Genomic DNA, 20409 nt, shown 5'->3' on the forward strand with positions numbered 1-20409 from the left:
ATACTGTATATATATATATATATATATATATATATATATATATATATATATATATATATATATATATATATATTTTTTTTTTTTTTTTTAGCAAATATTATGTATGTGATTAATTGTGATTCATTTGATCAGTTAATCTGCACATTAGGTAAGTAATTCATATGAAAAATAAAATATATTAATTGATTGACAGCTGTATTAAAAAGTGAAAGCACTAATGTTCAGAAATTAGGTGGTTGCCATTAAATATTTTAGATTAAAAAAAAAAACGTAGGGTCATCCCTGTGTCCCACCCCCCCAACTTGCATTGCTCACCCTACTTCTAGCTCCAAGTGATTCACTGGGTTGAACTAGCAGAACCTGCGTCCCACCCACCACCTTGCATTGCACACCCTACTTCTTGCTCCAAGTGATTCACTGGGTTGAACTAGCAGAACCTGCGTCCCATCCACCCAACCTAAATTGGTGCAAGATACTTGATACTCCTGACCAGAATGCTACAATGGGAACTAATGCAAATCAAATGGCAAGCACCTCGAAGCGACGCCGGGGTATCATTTAAAAAATAATTTTCAGCCTTTATTTTACATCACATTACCTGATGCACAAAATCTCCGGTCTCAATAAAATGCCAGCTTACACACTACCGCACCCCACCTCACTCTGCCCTGTAAAACACACCTTTTAACCCATTCACCACAAAGAACTTTCACCCCAGAGTGGTCTCAGTGATCGCGTCCTCCCCCGAAGACAAGCAAACCTGGAGAAACATGGGCTTTAAATAGCAGACAGACATTCCATCACATTCCAAGCTTTATGATGTCACGAAGGGCCATCTCCAAATCCCATGACAACCATATGAAGCCATAATAGAATAGTGGGTGTGGATGCCACAGATGAGTGTGTTCACGTGTGAGCAGGGTCTCTAAAATCAATGAGCAAACCAGAACTTTGAATGCGAAGACGCATACATTCTTTACAAGAATCTACAACAAGCCATTAACAGTTTGAATCTATTCTTCTTAACAAATAAATCCGTATAAATTTTGATGCAACACGATATGAAGGCAGCATTGAGTTATTATGAGTTAAATTTATCATTTATCTCGCTTACAGACGCACATGGACCTCAATATTTAACCCACAATAACCGTATCAACCAAAAACAAGTATAATCAATCACCACATGACAAATAAAAGTGACAACAAATACAACAACAGCATAAAAAAAAAAAAAAAAAATTATATACAGGTATATATAGATAGATAGATATACATATATAGTACACTGTAATCTAAATAATTTATTTATGGTTCAGTGCATTGGAGAAAGTGATTTTTTTTATTTTTGTTTTTATTTTTTTATGAAAACATATTGGCTTAAACCTTTACAGTTCCCTTGCTGTCATTTTTTTTGTCATGGTCATCTGATCTGGCAAGTTGTTGTAATATTACAACTATATTGCATTTATGTTGTGTAAAGTTATAGTAAAGTTGTGGTAGCATTGTAGTAATGTCATAGGTATGGCAATGTTGCAGTATTGTTAGTGAAACATTACTGTAATGTGTGAGTTATGTTGTAGTAATGTTATGGTAAGGTTGTCGTACTAGCCCATGCTTTAACAACATTCACGGCTTGAACAACATTCTTATCAACTTCTTGTTTTATTACACTTGACACATTCACAGAGCATGAAGAAGTGCAATCTAGCTTCAAATCATGATCATGCCATGGAGACTGTAAATGGCAAAATGTAGAGAAAAGGAGAACATTTTTGGATGTTTCTCACCCAAAACTGATCATATCACTTCCGAAGACATGGATTAAACCACTCAAGTAATATGAATTACCTTTATGATGCCTTTATGTCCTTTTTGGAGCTTGAAAATTTTTGACCCCACTGACTTTTCCATGGTTAGAGTGAGAGTTGGGATTAATAATGTAAGGACTTAGTTTTACAGGAATGTTGTTCCAGGATCAACAAAATATGTTAGAATCTGTACTAATTTTGCTCCAGGAGAATTTCTGCACCAGGGTTTGCTACATACAACTCTGCCTTAGTCATTTGTTGCACTGGCATCCCATCTTCCTGGAAAGACTAAAAACACAACACATGAGCACAATGTTTGACCCTGGACATTGATCAACATTGGACTGCAGGTTTTCTGTTAATGACTTATGAAAGTAGGTGAACCACTCACGACACAAAAAAGGGTCAGGGAATCAAAGAAAGCAGTCAGATGTCCAAGTTTAGAATATTTTACTCCCAGTGGAAAAGAAAACATGTTAGCATCTTTGGTTGATGTTAACTCATTTTAAAAACCGAGTAGAAAAAGGCCATGGTGGTTCAGTAGGTCAAGAATTACAATAAGTTGTATATAAAAATTATCTCGAGATTACATGCTTTAAAATGAAAGAAATGATCAGATATCTAATTCAAACAGCGTTTTCAAATTCAGCACCTGTTCCACGGGTCTCAGTAATTTTATGTCTGAAACCCTGAAAATGTGTTTGTACCCTGAATCTTCTAAAAACTTCCATAAAATAAAAATTAAAAAACCCTTCCACATTCTGACTCTAATTATAAAAACTCAGAATGTTTTACTCTCATTTTGAAGTGGGATGAGATGATGCACTGAATTTGGAATGTATGATTAAAAATATAAAAACATGAAAATAGTTACACTAATAAAAAATGTAAAAAATGATGGAAGATCAACTGAAATTCATATAAATGGTCTAGCTCATATGGCGCACTGTTATCTGGTCTGCAGAGACCACACAGCCATGACCTGAATAATGTTTCAGTAGTTTCGTCCATGCTTGGCTGCAGTTCAGTAACTCCTGATTACCTATAAATAAATAAAAATACAATATATTCAGCAACAACCAAACAACCATAAATACTGTAAATCTACCTGACCACTGTCATTTCCTATTTTAAATTAATTTTAAACTTTTTAAGTTGTGTACTATTAAGCGGGCCACTAACACAAATCATTCTATTTAAAAAAATATATACTGTATATTTTATTTAAAATTATATAGGCTAGTCATTTTCTATAAAAAGTTGTGATCTGTATATAGCAATTCATTAACTTTTTTACAACCTGCTAATTCAGCTGATGTTTTGGTTGATGATTGGTTGTTCATTTGATTACATATCTTTCATAGAAAACTACTCTCATATCAACCTTTTATTCAGTGCATTAATAGACCCGGCACAGGCTAGACTAGTTTGCTGTAAGTTTTGCATAACAAATGGTACAATTGACTACAACCAATAATGTTACTATTGTAATTTAATTTAGGGATTACCCAAAATACATAGCCCATCCTGTGCTCTTGTGATGCCCACACTGATCTGGTTTTCATCGCCCACAAAGCCGATATGTTTGGAGAGCCATTCCCTGGAGAGCAAAGGTTCAATCTCTTCACTGGGGCAGGAGCGAACCATCGACAAAATCACATACCTCCACTCACTACCTGCAATCACATCATCATCCTCATCATCACATGCTCATAATGCAGACTGAAGAGGGACATAAATATAATTTAATTATTAGTATAGAGCTTGTACCCCACAGCTACTCCTAAGTGTCCTAAACAAAGACAACGCAGTAAAGAAACAATAGATACAATTTATTTCTTCTAATCAGAGTTTTTGTCTTCACTAGCCGCAGCAAGTGGCGTATAACTGTACATTAAACATAAAAAAATTTCTGACTGTGACTGTGCTGCGTCTCATAGCAGTTTTACATTCAGTATAGACAATCAAACTGTCACTCGAATCTAATCATGTTACACTTCATTTTCTTATTTGTTTCACTTTTTTCAAGTACAAATCTTTGCAAACATTCTGGCTATACACTATACCTTTTGTCATGCCAATAAAGCAAATTTGACATAGAGAAACAGATAATTATTTCAGAGTATTTACCTTGACTCTTCGTAATGGTGGTGACAGTGACTCTTTTGAGATTTATATCAGTGGACAGGAGTCTTTCTCTGATCTGGGCCACTTGTGCATTATATGGTGAGAGTATGGCAATCTCCTCCTGCCTCACATGGCCCACAGATACCAACAGACCACAAATCTCAACCTGCGCAAAAACACAAAAGGGTCCTTCAAACATATCAAGGCTAATTGATTTGTGTATGCAAGCTGCATGGCAATCACACCTGGTATTAACATGTGGCACTTGGACAACAAGACAAAAATGTGTTGATCAGATATGTTGAACCACATGAGATGACTTAAAATTGTATGGGATAGGTAGCATTATTTTATATCATTTCATTAAATGGGCTCTACCACTGTTTAGAGGTTTAAAGGGCATTAAGGATGACCCCTCTTTATCCAGTTGCATTTTGTGGATCCCTCTAGGTTAATCTATTCATAATCTAAACCAATCAAAATTAACACTGAAGTGATAGTATTATGTAAAAAAGTTTTCTTTAGTCAAAGTCTCAAAAGTGACAGAAGTTGGCCCTGAACTGTAAATACAAGCACATACTAAGCTTCCACTTACAGCTTTTTTAACCTCTGCAAGGTTGGCTTTTGAGTTCTGGTTCCCACGTGCAGTTGAAACAACCAAACTGATTTCAACTCCTTGTACATCTCCAAACAGAATGTGTTTACTTTGTCTCACTCTTTCCTTCTCAATGTGCAGCATGCTGGTCCGTTCAGCTACTTTAGTTTTCAGCTTACCCTGGTAGTACGCCATTGATGGGAATTTGCAGATCTCTTCATGCTAAAGAAAGAATCCATAGTAAACTTTCAGCATGTAAGAGTATGTGTGCATAGCATGTATATGCAGATGTATATTTTGTACCATTCTGTACTGGGTGTCCAACAGTAGTGCTTTAGCCATGTAGCGTTCAAACAGAGAATGTGTCATGCCAAGTTTCCTCACATGCTCATTCTTCACGATCGGACGCAACTGCTTGTGATCCCCCAACAGTACAACCTGCAGGAAGGGAATGATGAGTGGAGCATTGAGAAAAATTATTATTTGCACTGTAAGACTGTGTGACAGAAAACAGACAAATGTTTATTTTCAAAGAAGGTTGAGAATGAACATTGTTGATGTTCATGCAAGGTAATTCTCAGATGTTGCAAAAAGTAGGTGCCTTATCTAATTTTGCTTACGTTAACAGACTGTTAGAACAAAAAGCTCACATTCATGGTCGAAAACATGGGATACAGTGTTGGAAGGGGAAAACAAGCATTGCGAAGAGGATGAGCTCACTGAACAAAATTGTCCAAGATGGCAGTGGAAGCAAGAGAAACATTGGTTATTACAGTTTTTCTGAATTGCTAAGACACATTTCTTGAAATCTTCACCCATTTTCTCACTACTTTAAACACAAAAAACAAATCTTCAAACTACATTCACAAAACCCCTGACTCTTCTGGCAAAATCAAACAATCGCCCCAAAACAAGTTAATTTGAGCTCAAAATCAAACAATGCTTTCAGATCATACACACAACCAGTCAATATATAAACACTACAGGGCATTCATTAGTCACTAGTTTTTTTGTAATTTTTTATTGTACATAGTAAGCGCATTTTGCAATTACTGTCAAAAAAAAAAAAGTATAGTAATCACAACTTACAGTACAGTAGTACAGTGAATATATTGTATACTGTAAGTACTGCAATACATTATTGAATATCTCTATATTCAGCACTTGCATATTGTAAAACACATTACAGTACACTCAAAAATGTGCAACTGCAAAGTCAATGAGAGATTTCACATCATTAGAAACAAGTGTGAACAATTTTGAATCATTGTGTGTAAACGATGACAACAGTGTTGTAGTTGTGTTTAACTTTTGCTGCCCGTGTTTACTGTTTTGCAACACAAGTGCATCACAGTGCGAAATGTGTTTTAGTGAGTGAGAATGTGTTTAAAATTTTGCAAAGAGAGTAACTGACTGACAAATGGGTTTAGGCCACTGAGAATTTGGTTCAGAGAATGGGGTTTAGTGTTTTAGCAATTCAGGAAAACTGTAATATAGGCCTGTGTAACATATTTGTGTGTTCTTGTTTCATGTTTAGATTCATATTCATGGTTGCAGGTCTTTTATTTTGAAATTAGTTCACTTCCTTGTCTAGTCATGTGATATCCTGTTTCCCTCATGTTCATGTGTCTTGTTCTCATTGGTTTATTGTCTTGTTAACTTGTTATCAATCCTGTATTTTCATTGGTTCATGTTTTAGTAGTCTTGTTATCTTGTTATTTAGTCTTGTTATTGGTTGTCATTGTCATGTGTTTGCACATGTCCTTGTATTTAAGGCCTCATGTTTGCTATGGTCTTTTATCGAGTATTGTGGGTGTAACATTGTATTGTTGTTTGTAACATTATAGTGAAGTCTATGTTCTGGTTTATATTCTGTTATATATATATATATATATATATATATATATATATATATATATATATTTTTTTTTTTTTTTTTTATTGCACTTGTAAATAAACTGCACTTGGGTTCTTCACTTTGTCTTGTCCTGTCTTCAGTCAGCCTGCCTGAACATTACAGCCTGGAGTTAAATATAACTGCTAATTCAGCTGATGTTTTGGTTGATGACTGGTTGTTCATTTGATTACATGTCTTTCATAGTAAGTTACACTCATATCAACCTTTTATTCAGTGCATTAATTAACCCGGCACAGCCTTGGCTAGTTTACAGTAAGTTTTACAGTACAACTGGCTACAATTTATGTCTGTTTTGTCCTGCATTTAACAGATATGACATTTACACTCACTGAGCACTTTATTAGGGACACCTGTACACCTACTTATTCATGCTGATCATCTAATCAGCCAATCGTGTGGCAGCAGTGCGATGCATAAAATCATGCAGATACGCGTTAGGAGCTTCAGTTAATGTTCACATCAACCATAAGAATGGGGAAAATTTTGATCTCAGCAAATTTGACTATGGCATGATTTTTGGTGCCAGATGGGCTGGTTTGAGTATTTCTGTAACTGCTGATCTCCTGAGATTTTCCACAGACAACAGTCTTTTTCTGAGAGTTTACTCAGAATGGTGCCAAAAACAAAAAACATCCAGTGAGCGGCAGTTCTGCGGATGGAAATGCCTTTTTGATGAGAGAGGTCAACGGAGAATGGCCAGACTGGTTCTAGCTGACAGAAAGGCTATGGTAAATCAGATAACCACTGTACAATTGTAATGAGCAGAATAGCATCTCAGAATGCACAACAAGTCGAACTTGGAGGTAGATGGCCTACAACAGCAGAAGACCCTGTTGGGTACATTATTAGGACCATAGAGTTGCTAAGAAAGTGATCAGTGAGTGTATTTAATAGTTTATGTATGGATTAGATGAGTCAAGAGTCACTCTGACCTTCTCAGGTTTGAAGCTGACCAATGGGACAAGCGTCTGGGGTTCTGTTGCCATGGCGCACTCATCGATGAGGATCTGTCGTGCAGTGAGTGTCTTGGTGAGGTTAGGGGAGGCAGCAGCCGTGCAAGTGCACAGAATAACATCATGCCTTTCCAATTCATACAGACGTGCAGCATTTAGTAGCTTCTTATAGCTGAGGACAGACACAGTGAAGTGTCAATTTCACACACATGCAAACATGCATTCTCGTATAGTACCAGTCAAAGTTTTGGAAACCTGACTCAATGAAATTGTTTATTGCTAAAATGCTTCAAAATTGGTTTTGTATATAAATATAAATCATCTATGAATTTTACATGTAATTTATATTTATATATATAATCTATATTTATATATGAATTTCATTACAAAACTAGTACTGATCAGTTGAACTGGCGATTTAAAGAAAAACAGCCAAAAAGTGCCCAGCATACATGGGGACTCCTTCAAGAGTGTTACAACAGAAACAACTTCTTACTCTTCTATATCCTCATCTGTGAGTGAATTAGGATTATTGGCGATTCTTTCATCAAAGTCCACTATTGCTTGGGAATTAGGGTTGTGACACTCCCGAATCCTGTGATGAAGTGTTATGTCCCTAAACATAAGAATGTGAAGAGCTTTAGTATGGCAAAGATAAACTCTGCAATTATACATTATTTGTGGAGTTTTGAAGTTGCTGAGTATTGCAGAGTTTGGATTGCAGAGTGGTGTGGTGTAGTGGCTAAAGTTCAAGGCTGGTAACCTTGCAAGAAGTGAGCCTTTAGATATCAACATTGTGCCCTTGTAGCAAACCAAGGGGGATTGTCCCTGAAATAACTATACTTAAAGTTGCTTTGGATAAAAGTGTTAGCTACATGACTATTGTACCTACATAAGCAATTGATCTGGAAAACTGGCTTCATATAACATTAATCTTACCAGAGAAGAAAGCATTTGATCACATTTTTTTTAACACTTAGCTAGTAACAATTTCTGTTCATTTGTTGAGTGTGTTTAACCCTAATTCTTACTCCTGTTTTGAATTTTGAATTTCTGTTCACTTTCACACTGAGAATATAATAATAGACTCTGTGTGGGAAAATAGCATTCATCCCTAAAAATGCATCTCGGGTAGTAGCATTGCTACAAAAATGGAAGCTGTTAGTTTTTAACTATAATTGTCTGTAGTGGGGGCATCACCATGTTCAGTAGTCAAACTATTTTATTGATTAAGCAGTGTGGCAGCATTGACAACAAGGTTATTTGTGTGTCCAACAGTTTTTTTTGGGTTGACAGTCGCCCCACTCAACTCTCCTCCCCTAGCTGTTGACATTTTCATGCTTTCATGCTTTGAGTTGGTTGAATTTCCTATAATTTACCTAAATTGATTTAAAACTGTTATGTGGTCAACAAACCTGGAACGACTATATTCCTGTGCAGTTACAGAAAATTAACATCTGTTAATAAGATGAGTGACATGATGTAAAACATCATTTGCATTACTTAAGCTCAGGTTTAGACTTTTCTTGGCGCAGTGATTTGTGGGATAACTGGAGGTCACTGCCAGGGTAGGGGTACTCTTGCATTTCCATCTGTCTGCTGTATACGCGTAATATCTTCAACTCCTCACCAAACTTGAGCAAGTATTCTGTATACACAATCAAACAGAAGCACATAAATATACAAAGTCTCATCCTCATGCAAGTTCTCAGATATATACAGTAGTTACCTGCAACCACATCTACAGACTTGTTTGAGGGTCCACAGTACAGAATAACCTCTCTCTTCTCTTTTTCTTTGAACTCCTTCAGCTTCTGAGGTTTCTTAGCGTTTAGCTGGGAGAACCAGTACACTATGTAAGCTCCAACAACAGTTTTTCCTGTTCCTATAAAGAAGCACATACAAAAGACTGTTTTAATGTCTCTCTCAGAGGACATCAAGTTAAAAAGTATATAAATCCTGTGACCCTCTTTGACCAGTCTCAGTAGTTTTGCAGCTGTGATTTCAAAACAATCTAAAAAAAAACTGTGTATGCTCAGAGTGTGTAACCTGGAGGGCCTTGAATGAGGGTGAATGTGCCATTCAGAGCTTTTTCCAAAGCATTAAACTGGCTTTCATTCAGTGGAGGCAGATCTGCGGGTACTGGCTTTCTCATAAGCTCATACCGGGATACAACTGGTTCAGCACCTGTAAATTCATACACACAAAAATACTTTGAAATTAAATGACATGTTGTCCATTAGTTTTAGTGTAAATATCGAATTTTCGGCTCACATTATTATAACTTGGTCCACTGAAGTATTAACAGAATGTTCCAAGTTCAATACAAGTCAAGCTCTATCAAAGGCATTTGTGGCATAATGCTGATTACTACAAAAATAATACCTCCTGAGACCCGAGCGCAGGGGCGTAGATTCCGGGGGGAGGTAACCCCCCCAATATCAAAACAAGCAAGTACAACCCCCCATTATTTAAACCATAATCAATGGAAACATGTAAATGCTTCACACTGCAACCCCCTCAATGTTCAAGGCAAATCTACGCCCTTGCCAGAGCGTGACTGCTGTGTGCATATTCCATTCAACTTTTAGATTTGTAACTAGTAGCCCCTAAGAACATGCAATAAAAATAAAAATAAAAATTGATGTCTAGTGGGACTTAGTTGTGAAATTGTAAATAATACCAAGCTACAAAAACAACAACAAAAAAAAAATTACGTTTCCAAGAGTATTGGTTATTCATCTTTTGAAATGTTACAGACATTACATCAGAAATCAGCATAAATAATTTGGATTCAGAGTAATTGCAGCATCATCTAAACACTGCCAACCATGTTTAAATACAATATTGCATGAAAAATTCTGAATCTATGTACTGATTACGATTGTCCCATGTCTGCCAAACGTGTTGAGTGGTCCAAACATCATCTGCAGCCTGAACAGAACTTTTGATAGGAAGTTTGGATTGAATGCACTTAGATGCATAGAGAGCTATAGGATGTCCCCTATTTAGTGAATGACTTAACCTCCAGTGTGCTGTCTGTCTGCACTGGTCTCAGAACAGTTTGAAATGCACTTTTTTCATCCTAACTCCGTATACAGCCTCTGAAAGCAACATATTCCAGCTTTTGGATGCATCCATTGATTCTCAATGTGATAATGCACAGTGAATATAGTTTATTTTAAGTGAAAATGAGCATACGGTCCAAGTACAGAGTCATTGTGTTTAACATAAATCGCTCTAATTTTAAAAATGGCATATCGGATGAAAATGGAGACTAATCTTTTGACTCAAACAGGTTTCAAAGTAAAAACTTAATTAGGTTTCTTACTAGATGTAGTTTTGTTGCCGTTTCTACCAAAGACAAACTCCGTTGTGATCGACACCATGTTGTTTTGTCAAATGACTCCGTACGTCAAAAGGTTAATCCTTTACTGACAGCACAGAGTCTCCTGAACTGAGATTAGTTGGTTTAAATGAAATGAAATTATGTGTTGCGTATAGTGAAGCCAAAAATACAACGTCCATGCACAATTTTAAGCAAAAAATAGGGTTAGAAGAAGGCATTTACAGTGGAACTCAATGGTGCCAGTGTCCGGAGGGCTTAAAGGGATAGTTCACTCAAAAATGTTTATAAATTATTATTTACTCATTCTCATTTTGTTCCAAACTCTTATGACTTTCTTCCATGGAACACGAGAGATGTTAGGCAGTGTGTTCGTCTAGGTCACCATTAACATCCATCCGCTTTTTTTATACAATGAAAAAGAATGGTGACTGAGGCTATATTTCTGCCTAGCATCTCCTTTTATGTTCCACAGGAGAAAGAACATCATATGGGTTTGGAACAACTAGAGGGTGAGTAAATGATGACAGAGTTTTCATTTTTGGTTATTGTATCCTAGAGCAGACAAAATGTTAAAATTACATGGTTTGCTGGCGTTAAGTCATCAAGATAACAAAACTGAACTTTACACAGACAAGGTTGTAAAAAAAATTATCAGACTAGATTCATGTCAACACAAATTATGTTTAAGTCTTGTGGCTAAACTTTTGAAACATTTGCATTGCATTTTACTAGTTTGGAAATGTGCTCCATTTTCTTCCACTGTAACTGCCATATTTTACATTGTAAGTGCCATTCTGTACAATACTGAGATTTTTGCTTTGTTAAAGAAAATTAGGAATGAGTCTAAATAATTTTTAGTGGTAATCAACATTATGCCACAAATACTGTCGAAGAGCTTAACACGTATTGAACCCGGAATATTCCTTTAAATAAAAAATAAGAAAAACTACTCTTAAAATTGTACAAAATAATGATCATTTATAAGACACATGAGCAACCTGTCCAGGTATATTATAAACAAATAAACACAAACATAGAAATATAGAATATAATTGTTGCTCGGAATAACATTTTGTGTATTAAATAATATAACAGACTTCTGCCATTTAACATAATTTCCTGTAAACTTTATACACATACCTACTTTCCGAATCCGTTGTCCTAGTGCAATGTTCTTAACAAGTTCATTAGCCATTGTTAAATTATTCACTGCACTTTCCTTTCGTCTGGATGAATCAAGCAAAATAGATCACACATTACATCACTGTTTTTACACCAGCAGTGTAATATGTTTGCCTCTTTGCATTTAACTAAATGTTTTTATTACATGATTAATAAATAAACATACAGTATGTATCATATACAGATTTAAGTAACATAGCCTGAAGAGGTTATGGTGTCATGTTATAGGCTGTTGTGTAATAAGCTTACATGTCTGGAAGGAGTTTTGGAATCACTTCAACTGTGAACATGGGATCCATCTTGGCTTTTGGAATGTCCATGGATGCATAATTTATTTTAAAGCGAATAATTTTTGACTTATTCTTAGTTTTTTCTGGTGTATCCAAACATTGAGTTGTGACGCCATGGGCCACCCATGTGTAGTAGTCTGGATCTACCCCTGACTGATCTGGTGTGATCGGCTTCAAAACTCTTTTTCGAATACAAAGAAAACACTTTGCCAGGTCAAATTCGATTGCCCATTTCTTGACATATTCTACAGGCAGAGAGAAGGTTCCAGTGCTTGCGCCACCCAAGAGGGTGGTCCAAGCTATGTGTACATTCTCTATCACAACACAATCACTATCGTCCACAGCAGTCGCAGCAGACTCCATTTCACAGATGGGCTTCCATATTTGCACATAATCCTCCACATTTATATAGGAACCTTTGGATGGGTGACTTGCACATTTGGAAAAGCATTTAATAGGATTATGAGTGTGTTCCACACATATCTCAAAGCTTGAACTCACACTCAGTAATTGTACAGTCGGCGCCCAATAGCCTCTTTGCCTCTCTGAGGTCAGCTGGACTTGCACAGTGTCTCCAACTTTCAGATAGTGTGTTAGGATTGTATGATCCCTAATATCCAGTTGCACTTCATCTGCCTCACAATGCTCTTTCACATCTGCTCCCAATATGAGGCACTTCACCACTTCCCACTTTTCTTCTCTCACTGCCTCAACAATGGCGTGCCAGGTACTCTTCTGTATCTCTGAACAGAATCTCAGGTTCCTCACTGGGTTTGGGGTTACGTTCAGTGAGTATATCCGTTTTTTCCAAGTCAGCGTCATTTGTTTTTGTTTCCTGTCATATATCGGTTGATCCTCTAGCTGTAAATCTCTGTACAAAACAGGAAGTTTGTCCGGGAAAGTTCCTTTGTCAAATGGAAATGATAATTTAAAGCTTTCGCTCTCAGGCTGAACAACAGTGACAAAAGCCAATTTGTATGTGCTCTGTTTCTGTAGACTGATGGCGAGAAAAAGTGACTCAGCTTTATTCTCGTACTCCTGTGCCTTTGATTCTCCTCTTTTACACTTGTCACACAAAAGGTCAATGTCTGTCTTTGAGTACTCAACAGGACGGTCACTGAGAACTGCATGCATTAGCCTCTGAATTATCACATCAATGTACCGCCGCATGGGTGAGGATGCATACGTGTATGAGTCCAGATGTAATGAATAGTGCCCAACTAAAGCATCTTGGCAGGAGAGTGAACGAATGAAGTAAGCTTTGTTGAGGGTGGCCTTTAACTGAACAATCACTGGAAGCAACTGTGGGTGGAGGTCATCTGTGGAAATGAGGTCAGCCATTTTGTAAAAGTCACAGTCTAAAGCAGCTGACTCAATCTTTTCCCATACAGACGTTAGAATTATGAAATTGTTCTGTTGATTGTTTGAGTCCAGATGTTGAAACCCAAGCTCCTCATAATCTCTCTTAAGTCTCCTTACCAGTTCAGGTGTAGCTGTCAGTGGGCAGCTAAAAGTGTTTAAGGAAGTAGTTACTTCACTCATCAGGTGATCACTAGCTTCTTTCAACATCAGATTCAGCTCCTCCATCATTAACTTGCATTTGCTGTCTTCTGTTAAACCTAGATCTGCAGCATTGGAAGTGTCAACTATTCGTCTCTGCCTGTGATCAGATGCAAAATGGAAAGCCTCAAGGAAGCAGCCTTCTAAAGAATCAGTCATCCTTTCATTTTCACTTGACAGGTTGATGATGCTGTCAACTTCACTATAGGACAATAGCCTGCTTGACTTTATGGAGGAAAGCACCAACTTTTGCTCTACAATTTTGCATGTCTTCTTTTCCACTTTCAGAAGTAAAGAAATAGCCCGACGATTCTGGCCTGGCATCAAACTCCACATGCTTGATTGTGCTCCCAAATTTTTAATATTGTACCCAGAGACATCTGCTTTGTGAACTCCAATTTCAAAATGATATTCAGAGTAACTGACAGAAATGGCATCTTGTAGGTAGGTTGATAAAGGGCTGGGATTTGTGTCAGGGTTAGGATTACTGTAAACAGTGAAGGTAATTGTGTTATGCAGGTCCACTCGGTTTCTGTCAATGTGATATGTCAGGTGTGTGGAGAGAGGAATTAGCTCTGTGTGACGATCACTGATCTTCTCTAATTCCTCTGCTGTAGGAGGAGCCTGACATCTCAAAGGAGTGCAGAGTTTAGTGTTTATGTTCTCGGTCAAAAATTTTGACAACTCATTGTTAAACATTATGTTTAGCTCTTCAATCATCAAATAAGCTTCTCTTTCCCCTGGCTTCCGATGTTTATCAGGTTGGGCATAGTTCCAGTTTTCTTTAAGTCTAGCTTTGCGTTGTGTTCTTGCAAAAAGGTAAGCCACTCTGACACAGTCCTCCAATGTTTTAAATCTTAGCTCACCATCACACTGACTTATTATACCCTCAGCCTGTTTGTAGGTCAGCTGCCTTCTAGAATTTACCATAGAAAGGCAAAAGGTCCTTTCTGTGATAATGCCTGAGTCCTTTTCCACTTTGACAATGACTGAAATGGCTTTACGATCTTTTCCTGGGAGGAGACTCCAAAAGTTGGTGGTAAGATGTTTTGGGAACATGGTATGGTCTTCTCTAGGGTTGTAAAAAGTTGCTCCCAATTCTTTTGCAGAGTTATCAAGAGGACTGTCCTTAGACACAAAACTAGCCACATCAGCAACATGAACCCCTATTTCATAGTAGTTTCCCAGATTTTTAACACTGATGGCATCATCCAAGTTTCTGGCCGTGGCTCGATCAACTGTGAAAGTTGGTGCATCTCTGAAATCTCTTCTTTTGCTGTCATCAGTTTTGTCAAATTCCGTGTCTAAAAATGCGTCTTCTTCTATCAGAGGAGTTGAACCTAGGTTGTATTCTAATTTCAAAATCTGTAGTCCCTCCTCTAAAGTTGTCCCAATGGGTAGAACATTCGTAACATTGCCTAGTGGAAAGGAACAGTGGGCTTTCCAGCACAAAATCTGAACAACAAAAACATATTCCTGTTTTGTGTGTTCATCAAGAGGAACATATCTTGTCAATGTCCATTTGTCGTTGACAAATTTCCATATTGGAATGAAATTATGAGACTTCTTGCTTACCAAGACACATATTTTGGTGGTGTTGATGCTGAGAGGTATCATTATCTTCCTGAGAAAGTTTTTATCAGTTTCCTGTGTCCGTTTTCGGTAATTTTCAACCTCTAAGGAGCACACAAATTCAGAGGAAGATGCTGCCCTATTTGTGGCACCTAAAACTCTCCCAGTAAGACTGCCTTTATCAGGTCGCGGGCCAATCTCCACCACAACTTCATCTCCAGGGAAACACATGCCAATGTTTTTCCTCCCTTTAATGTAAATGCGTTCAGATGGTTTGTCATAAGGTATTACATAACCTGACTGGTATCCCTCCATCTCCATTTCTCCATGCTTATAGATAGCAGGCTGTTTCCTGACAAGCTCCAGCAGATCTTCCTTTTCAGTGGAGGAGTATAAAACCCTTTTGTGATCTTTATTACTTTCATTCTCTGCATCTGAGTCTTGCACATCAGGATCATAGTCATCCATCATCTCTTTCAATATAAGATCAGTTTCAGCCTGGATAGGTGCATCACTCTCAGAATTTTCTACCCTTTCTCTCTTCTGAAATTTTGAAATTTCCAGCATTTCTTGTTGTAGGAAGTCTCTGGTCAAATGATCAGGTTTGGCGCTGCCCTTGCTGATGCAATGTTCAATGTAGGCCCTCCAGATTCTTGAGCACTTTCCAAAACAACAAAGAGCTCCAGCATCTCCAACCACAACCACCAGTGATTGGGCTCTGGTTAGGGCGGTGTTCAGTGCACGAATGTCTTCAAAAAACTCTAGACAGCTTGACTCTGATTGGAGAAGTCTGTCTCTAGACTGAACTGTTGATATGATAATGACCCTGAACTGCTTCCCTAAAGAAACAAGGTGTTTTAATGAGTAGGTTTTTCAATAATTATATATCAGACTCAAGACATGCAATAAACATAATTTATAACTTATATATGATTAGTGTGGCTTTACTGGGATAGTTCACCCACAAATGAAAAATCTGTCATAATTTACTCACCCTCATGTTTTTCACTTTCTTTCTTCCATGGAACACAAAATAAGATGTTGGGCAGAATGCTAGGAACTGTCTAGCCTCAGTCACCTTTTCAGTCAGCCTAACATTTGCTTTTGTGACAGAATTTTCATTTTTGGGTGAAGTAACCCTTAAAAATGTTGCTTATAAAATTCAAAATTTCAAAACATATCATACAAATCCAAAGTACATATCAACACAGCAGTGTTCTGAACACATACCTTGAATGTTTGCCAAATTCTGTACAGAAACTCCATGAATTCTATTCTGCTTGGTTCTGAGTTGGTTTTTGATGACATCAAGCTGAAGAAATGATAGAAACTTAGATGTAACCTATCCCCTCTTTAATTACATGGCATGAATCAGTGCTTGATTAGTAGTTGTTTATTATTATCATTCTCTTAGAGCATGTGTCTTTGTGCAGTGATATTACACAGTCTTACGCAAGTATTAGTCATGATTTATCAAAAAGTGATAAACACTGGGTACCTGCTGGCCTTCACTTAGAACACAGATATCCATTGGTTCTCTTTCACCCCATTCCATCGGCCAATCTGTTACAAGCCCTTGGATCACATTTATCACGCTAGTAACCTCAGCACGGTTGCACCAGGACATGGAGGTGGAGTTCAAATTGCATTCTCCTCTGACATGCTGGAAGATCAGGGGATGTAGCCTGGGATGGGGAGGGACATCTCCTTTTGCCTTGATGCCATCGCTCACATAGAAGTGAGTGGATACAAAGTCCACTATTTCTGCCGTGGAACGGTAGTTCTCATTAAAGATCACTCTGCTTCTCTTGGCAATATTGCTGCTTTGATCTTGATAGTAGCGGAAGAGGCGATTGAGCAATGTGTGTTCTGATCGCTTGTCATCAGTCACAGAGAAAAGTTTTGGAGCCATTTGCATGTGGTCACCTGCTAACACAACTCGAGTGTGTTTGTCTGCTAAGCCTAGAGCCATGAGTGCTTCACCCTCCAACATCTGAGATGCCTCATCAATCAGGATATGGCTGAAGAAATCTGCAGGAAGCTTCAGCTCACGAAGATAACGTGCCATTGATGTGGTAGTTATGATGATGTTGTTTGACTCTAGATGGGAGCGTGCTGGGAGAATGAAGGACTGTCCATCATAAGAGCAGAGACAGTATTTGAGAGTGATGTTATCGGTTGCCATCATGGAGGCCCCACCCTTATTTGCCTTTATCCTGAGTACTTTGAGGTCTGGATGTCCATTTGTAATATATGGATGGAAGTGCATTCTGACATATAAATCTGCTGAGCTACAGGGAACAACACTCAAAATTAATTTTCTTATAAAGTACTGTGCAAAATCTGAGGCACATTAGATAACATTTGTCTTAAGATGGTTATTTCATTCATTTTGCTTTAGTGTGTCAGTAGGAAATATAAAATGTAGATTTTCAAACATTCCTTTTGCAAATAGAATAGAAGTAGAACAAGGATTCTTTCAACAAATGGTATGGCCCCCAGAGAGCCCAGATCAAAACATCGAGTCAGTCTGGAATTACATGAAGAGACAGCCTAAATACAAGGAACTGAGACAGCCTAAATACACAGAACTGTGACAAGTTCTCCAAGATTCTTGGAACAACATATCTACCAACAACCTTGGAAAACTGTGTGCAAGTGTACCTAGGAGAATTGGTGCTGTTTTAAAGGCATAGGGTGGTCAACCAAATATTGATTTAGTTTTTAGGTTTACTAAAGTTAATTGATAAAAAAAAATCTTTTTTATCCATGGCATTTATTTTTTTTTTTTTAAAAACATCCTCACTATACAATATTTTTCACAACTGCCTAAAACTTTTGCTCAGTACTGTATGTAGATTTTGACAGAGAGGTGCTTTTACATTCATAAGAGATGAGTTGTTCCTATCTGTTTTTATTCTTCTTGTTGCAAATAAACATCTGAATACATTGCAATTTATTACAGTATACAGTGCTTTGGAATAATAATTTATAATATATAATAACTATTTATTTATTGGCAGTTTACCTGTTAGTATAAGTGCAGATGAGCACTCTGGTTTGGGGCTGGCTGGCCAACTTTTTGGCTGCTGAAGCGAGACAGAGTGTCTTCCCAGTGCCAAACGGGCCATATATCAGCAAGGGAGCAGCAACCTTGCTACCCTCACACTTACCAAGGATGAAGTTCAGGGCGATTTGCTGTTTGTTGTTCAGTTCAGACTGTTTGGTTATGTTTACAGGGACACAACAGTTACTGAGGTCAGGCAGAACATAGTGCAAGTCTGGTAGGAGGTCAATAGCCTGGTGCATCTGGCAGAACCACAGTCTGTTCAGTTGAAACTGAACCTCCATTTCACACCTGCTTTCTTTCTTCATTTGTAGCTCAGACACACAAGGTGCAGACAGCTCAAGGCTGATGTGACCCTCATCCGTGGCCTGCCTGCACACCAACGCCTCATACACTCTGTTTCTGTTCTCCACTGACACACCAGTATTGTTGCCCTTTGCTGCCGTGGTGTTCACCAAAGCCATCTTCACCCCTCGTTTCAGCATCAGCCCTTCTGGAGAGTCTGGTGTGAGTGAGCAAGAGACCTTGAGAGTGGCAATGAGCCTCCCTGGAGCAGCAATAACCCTTGGTACATTCAGATGTTGTGTGAGAGACACGCTTCCACAAATATTTAATCTGCAAGTTTGGAAGAAGCAGCAAACAGAAGCAACCATCAATATACTTTAGCTACATGCATCAATTATAGAGCCACATTGTATCTTAAGCACAATCCCAACAATCAGAGGATCCCAAGGTCACTTACCAAGTTTCATTTAAGTAAGAAACAACATTTCCAAGATATAGCTTTACTCCCTGTTTGTTATTTTCACAGTACAATTTGTTAATATGTTGTAGTAAAAGGCCCAGACTTCAACCCACACAAGAGTCTTCTTCATAACAATACCTTCAACTTTGCATTGTCTATTTCAATCTAGCTAGAAACAAAATAGACGATGCAAAGTTTAATGTAATATTCTAAAGAAGATTCTTGTGTTGGTCTAAATGTTAACCACATGGTTATTTATTAAATATTTTTTAGTGTGCAAGCCTTTTTCTTACATTTTATGCTATTTTCTGGACTCAGCACCTTATAAACATTGGTCTGGTGAGTGTCTGTTTATAAAGACACTGAAGGACATCTGATCCAAATTTGGTGAGGATTAGACAAAATTAGTGGGAGGAATAGAGAAAACCATTTACAATTGATTCAAAATATCAGGCAATTTTGTTGACCTTAGAAAGATCTAAAAAGATCAGGGTATCATTGTACTCCATACCATATGTTCCAAGAGGTAAAAAACAGATTTATTATATAGAGAAATTCTCTGAAAACTATGTTGTGCTTTCCCGAAACTACTAAGGTTGGCATTACTTTGTAAAAATGCCCCCAAGACTCATAGAGCAAACCTTGGTGAAGATTGGACCAAATTTTTTGGAGTAAAGATACAAATAAAAAAAATCGTCAAAATTCAAGATGGTAGAAAATTTAGTCATCTAGTCATTCAAATCAATGCCTTCACTTAACTCTGAAAAAAAGTGTTGAAATCATTGGGGAATTCACTAAGAGTGAATTGCACCCAGTAAAAGCACCATATATATTCGGTCTATATATTAGTGTATATACTGTAGTCTGTGCTGGTTTAGTGCTTTATTCACTAAAGGAATTATACAGATGAGGAAATGGTGCAAATGTGGTCACAAAATCTGTGCAGAACGCAATTAGCATGCACAGTTCTGATCTTGCCGGCCGTTCTGAGCACTATATTGCAGAGGATGCAGCAGATCACCGTATTTGACACACCCTGACAGACTGCACAGCATCACTGTGATCATCATTGAGACTCATAAATCATCTCTTAAACATACTGAAAGTGTGCTTGACTACACCACACATCTGGATATATGCCAGTTGATAAAGCTCTTCTCCTTCATTTAATCATAATTTAATGAAATACTGCCATGATCAATAGAAATGTACACAAACATCTCTTTTGATTAAAATTCAG

At 37.6% G+C, this 20409-nt stretch overlaps 1 protein-coding gene across 2 annotated transcripts in view; it reads right to left on the reverse strand.

The window, feature by feature from the left end:
- Positions 1-567: 567 nt before the first annotated feature.
- Positions 568-20409, reverse strand: part of helz2b (helicase with zinc finger 2b) — a 49482-nt gene continuing 29640 nt past the window's right edge. For both annotated transcript variants that reach the window (XM_051699437.1, XM_051699436.1), the window contains exons 5-19: positions 18386-19039; positions 16856-17648; positions 16588-16669; positions 12185-16196; positions 11894-11979; positions 9454-9591; positions 9134-9289; positions 8908-9052; positions 7901-8020; positions 7384-7576; positions 4837-4971; positions 4534-4755; positions 3942-4104; positions 3320-3487; positions 568-2853 (exon numbers count right to left, since the gene is read on the reverse strand). In XM_051699437.1, the coding sequence (XP_051555397.1) occupies positions 2741-2853; positions 3320-3487; positions 3942-4104; positions 4534-4755; positions 4837-4971; positions 7384-7576; positions 7901-8020; positions 8908-9052; positions 9134-9289; positions 9454-9591; positions 11894-11979; positions 12185-16196; positions 16588-16669; positions 16856-17648; positions 18386-19039 (7180 nt within the window). In that variant the 3' untranslated portion in view covers positions 568-2740. The remainder of the gene's footprint in view (positions 2854-3319; positions 3488-3941; positions 4105-4533; positions 4756-4836; positions 4972-7383; positions 7577-7900; positions 8021-8907; positions 9053-9133; positions 9290-9453; positions 9592-11893; positions 11980-12184; positions 16197-16587; positions 16670-16855; positions 17649-18385; positions 19040-20409) is intronic.

Source organism: Myxocyprinus asiaticus, chromosome 6 (assembly GCF_019703515.2).
Source record: "Myxocyprinus asiaticus isolate MX2 ecotype Aquarium Trade chromosome 6, UBuf_Myxa_2, whole genome shotgun sequence".
In the NCBI taxonomy this organism is placed as follows: domain Eukaryota; kingdom Metazoa; phylum Chordata; class Actinopteri; order Cypriniformes; family Catostomidae; genus Myxocyprinus; species Myxocyprinus asiaticus.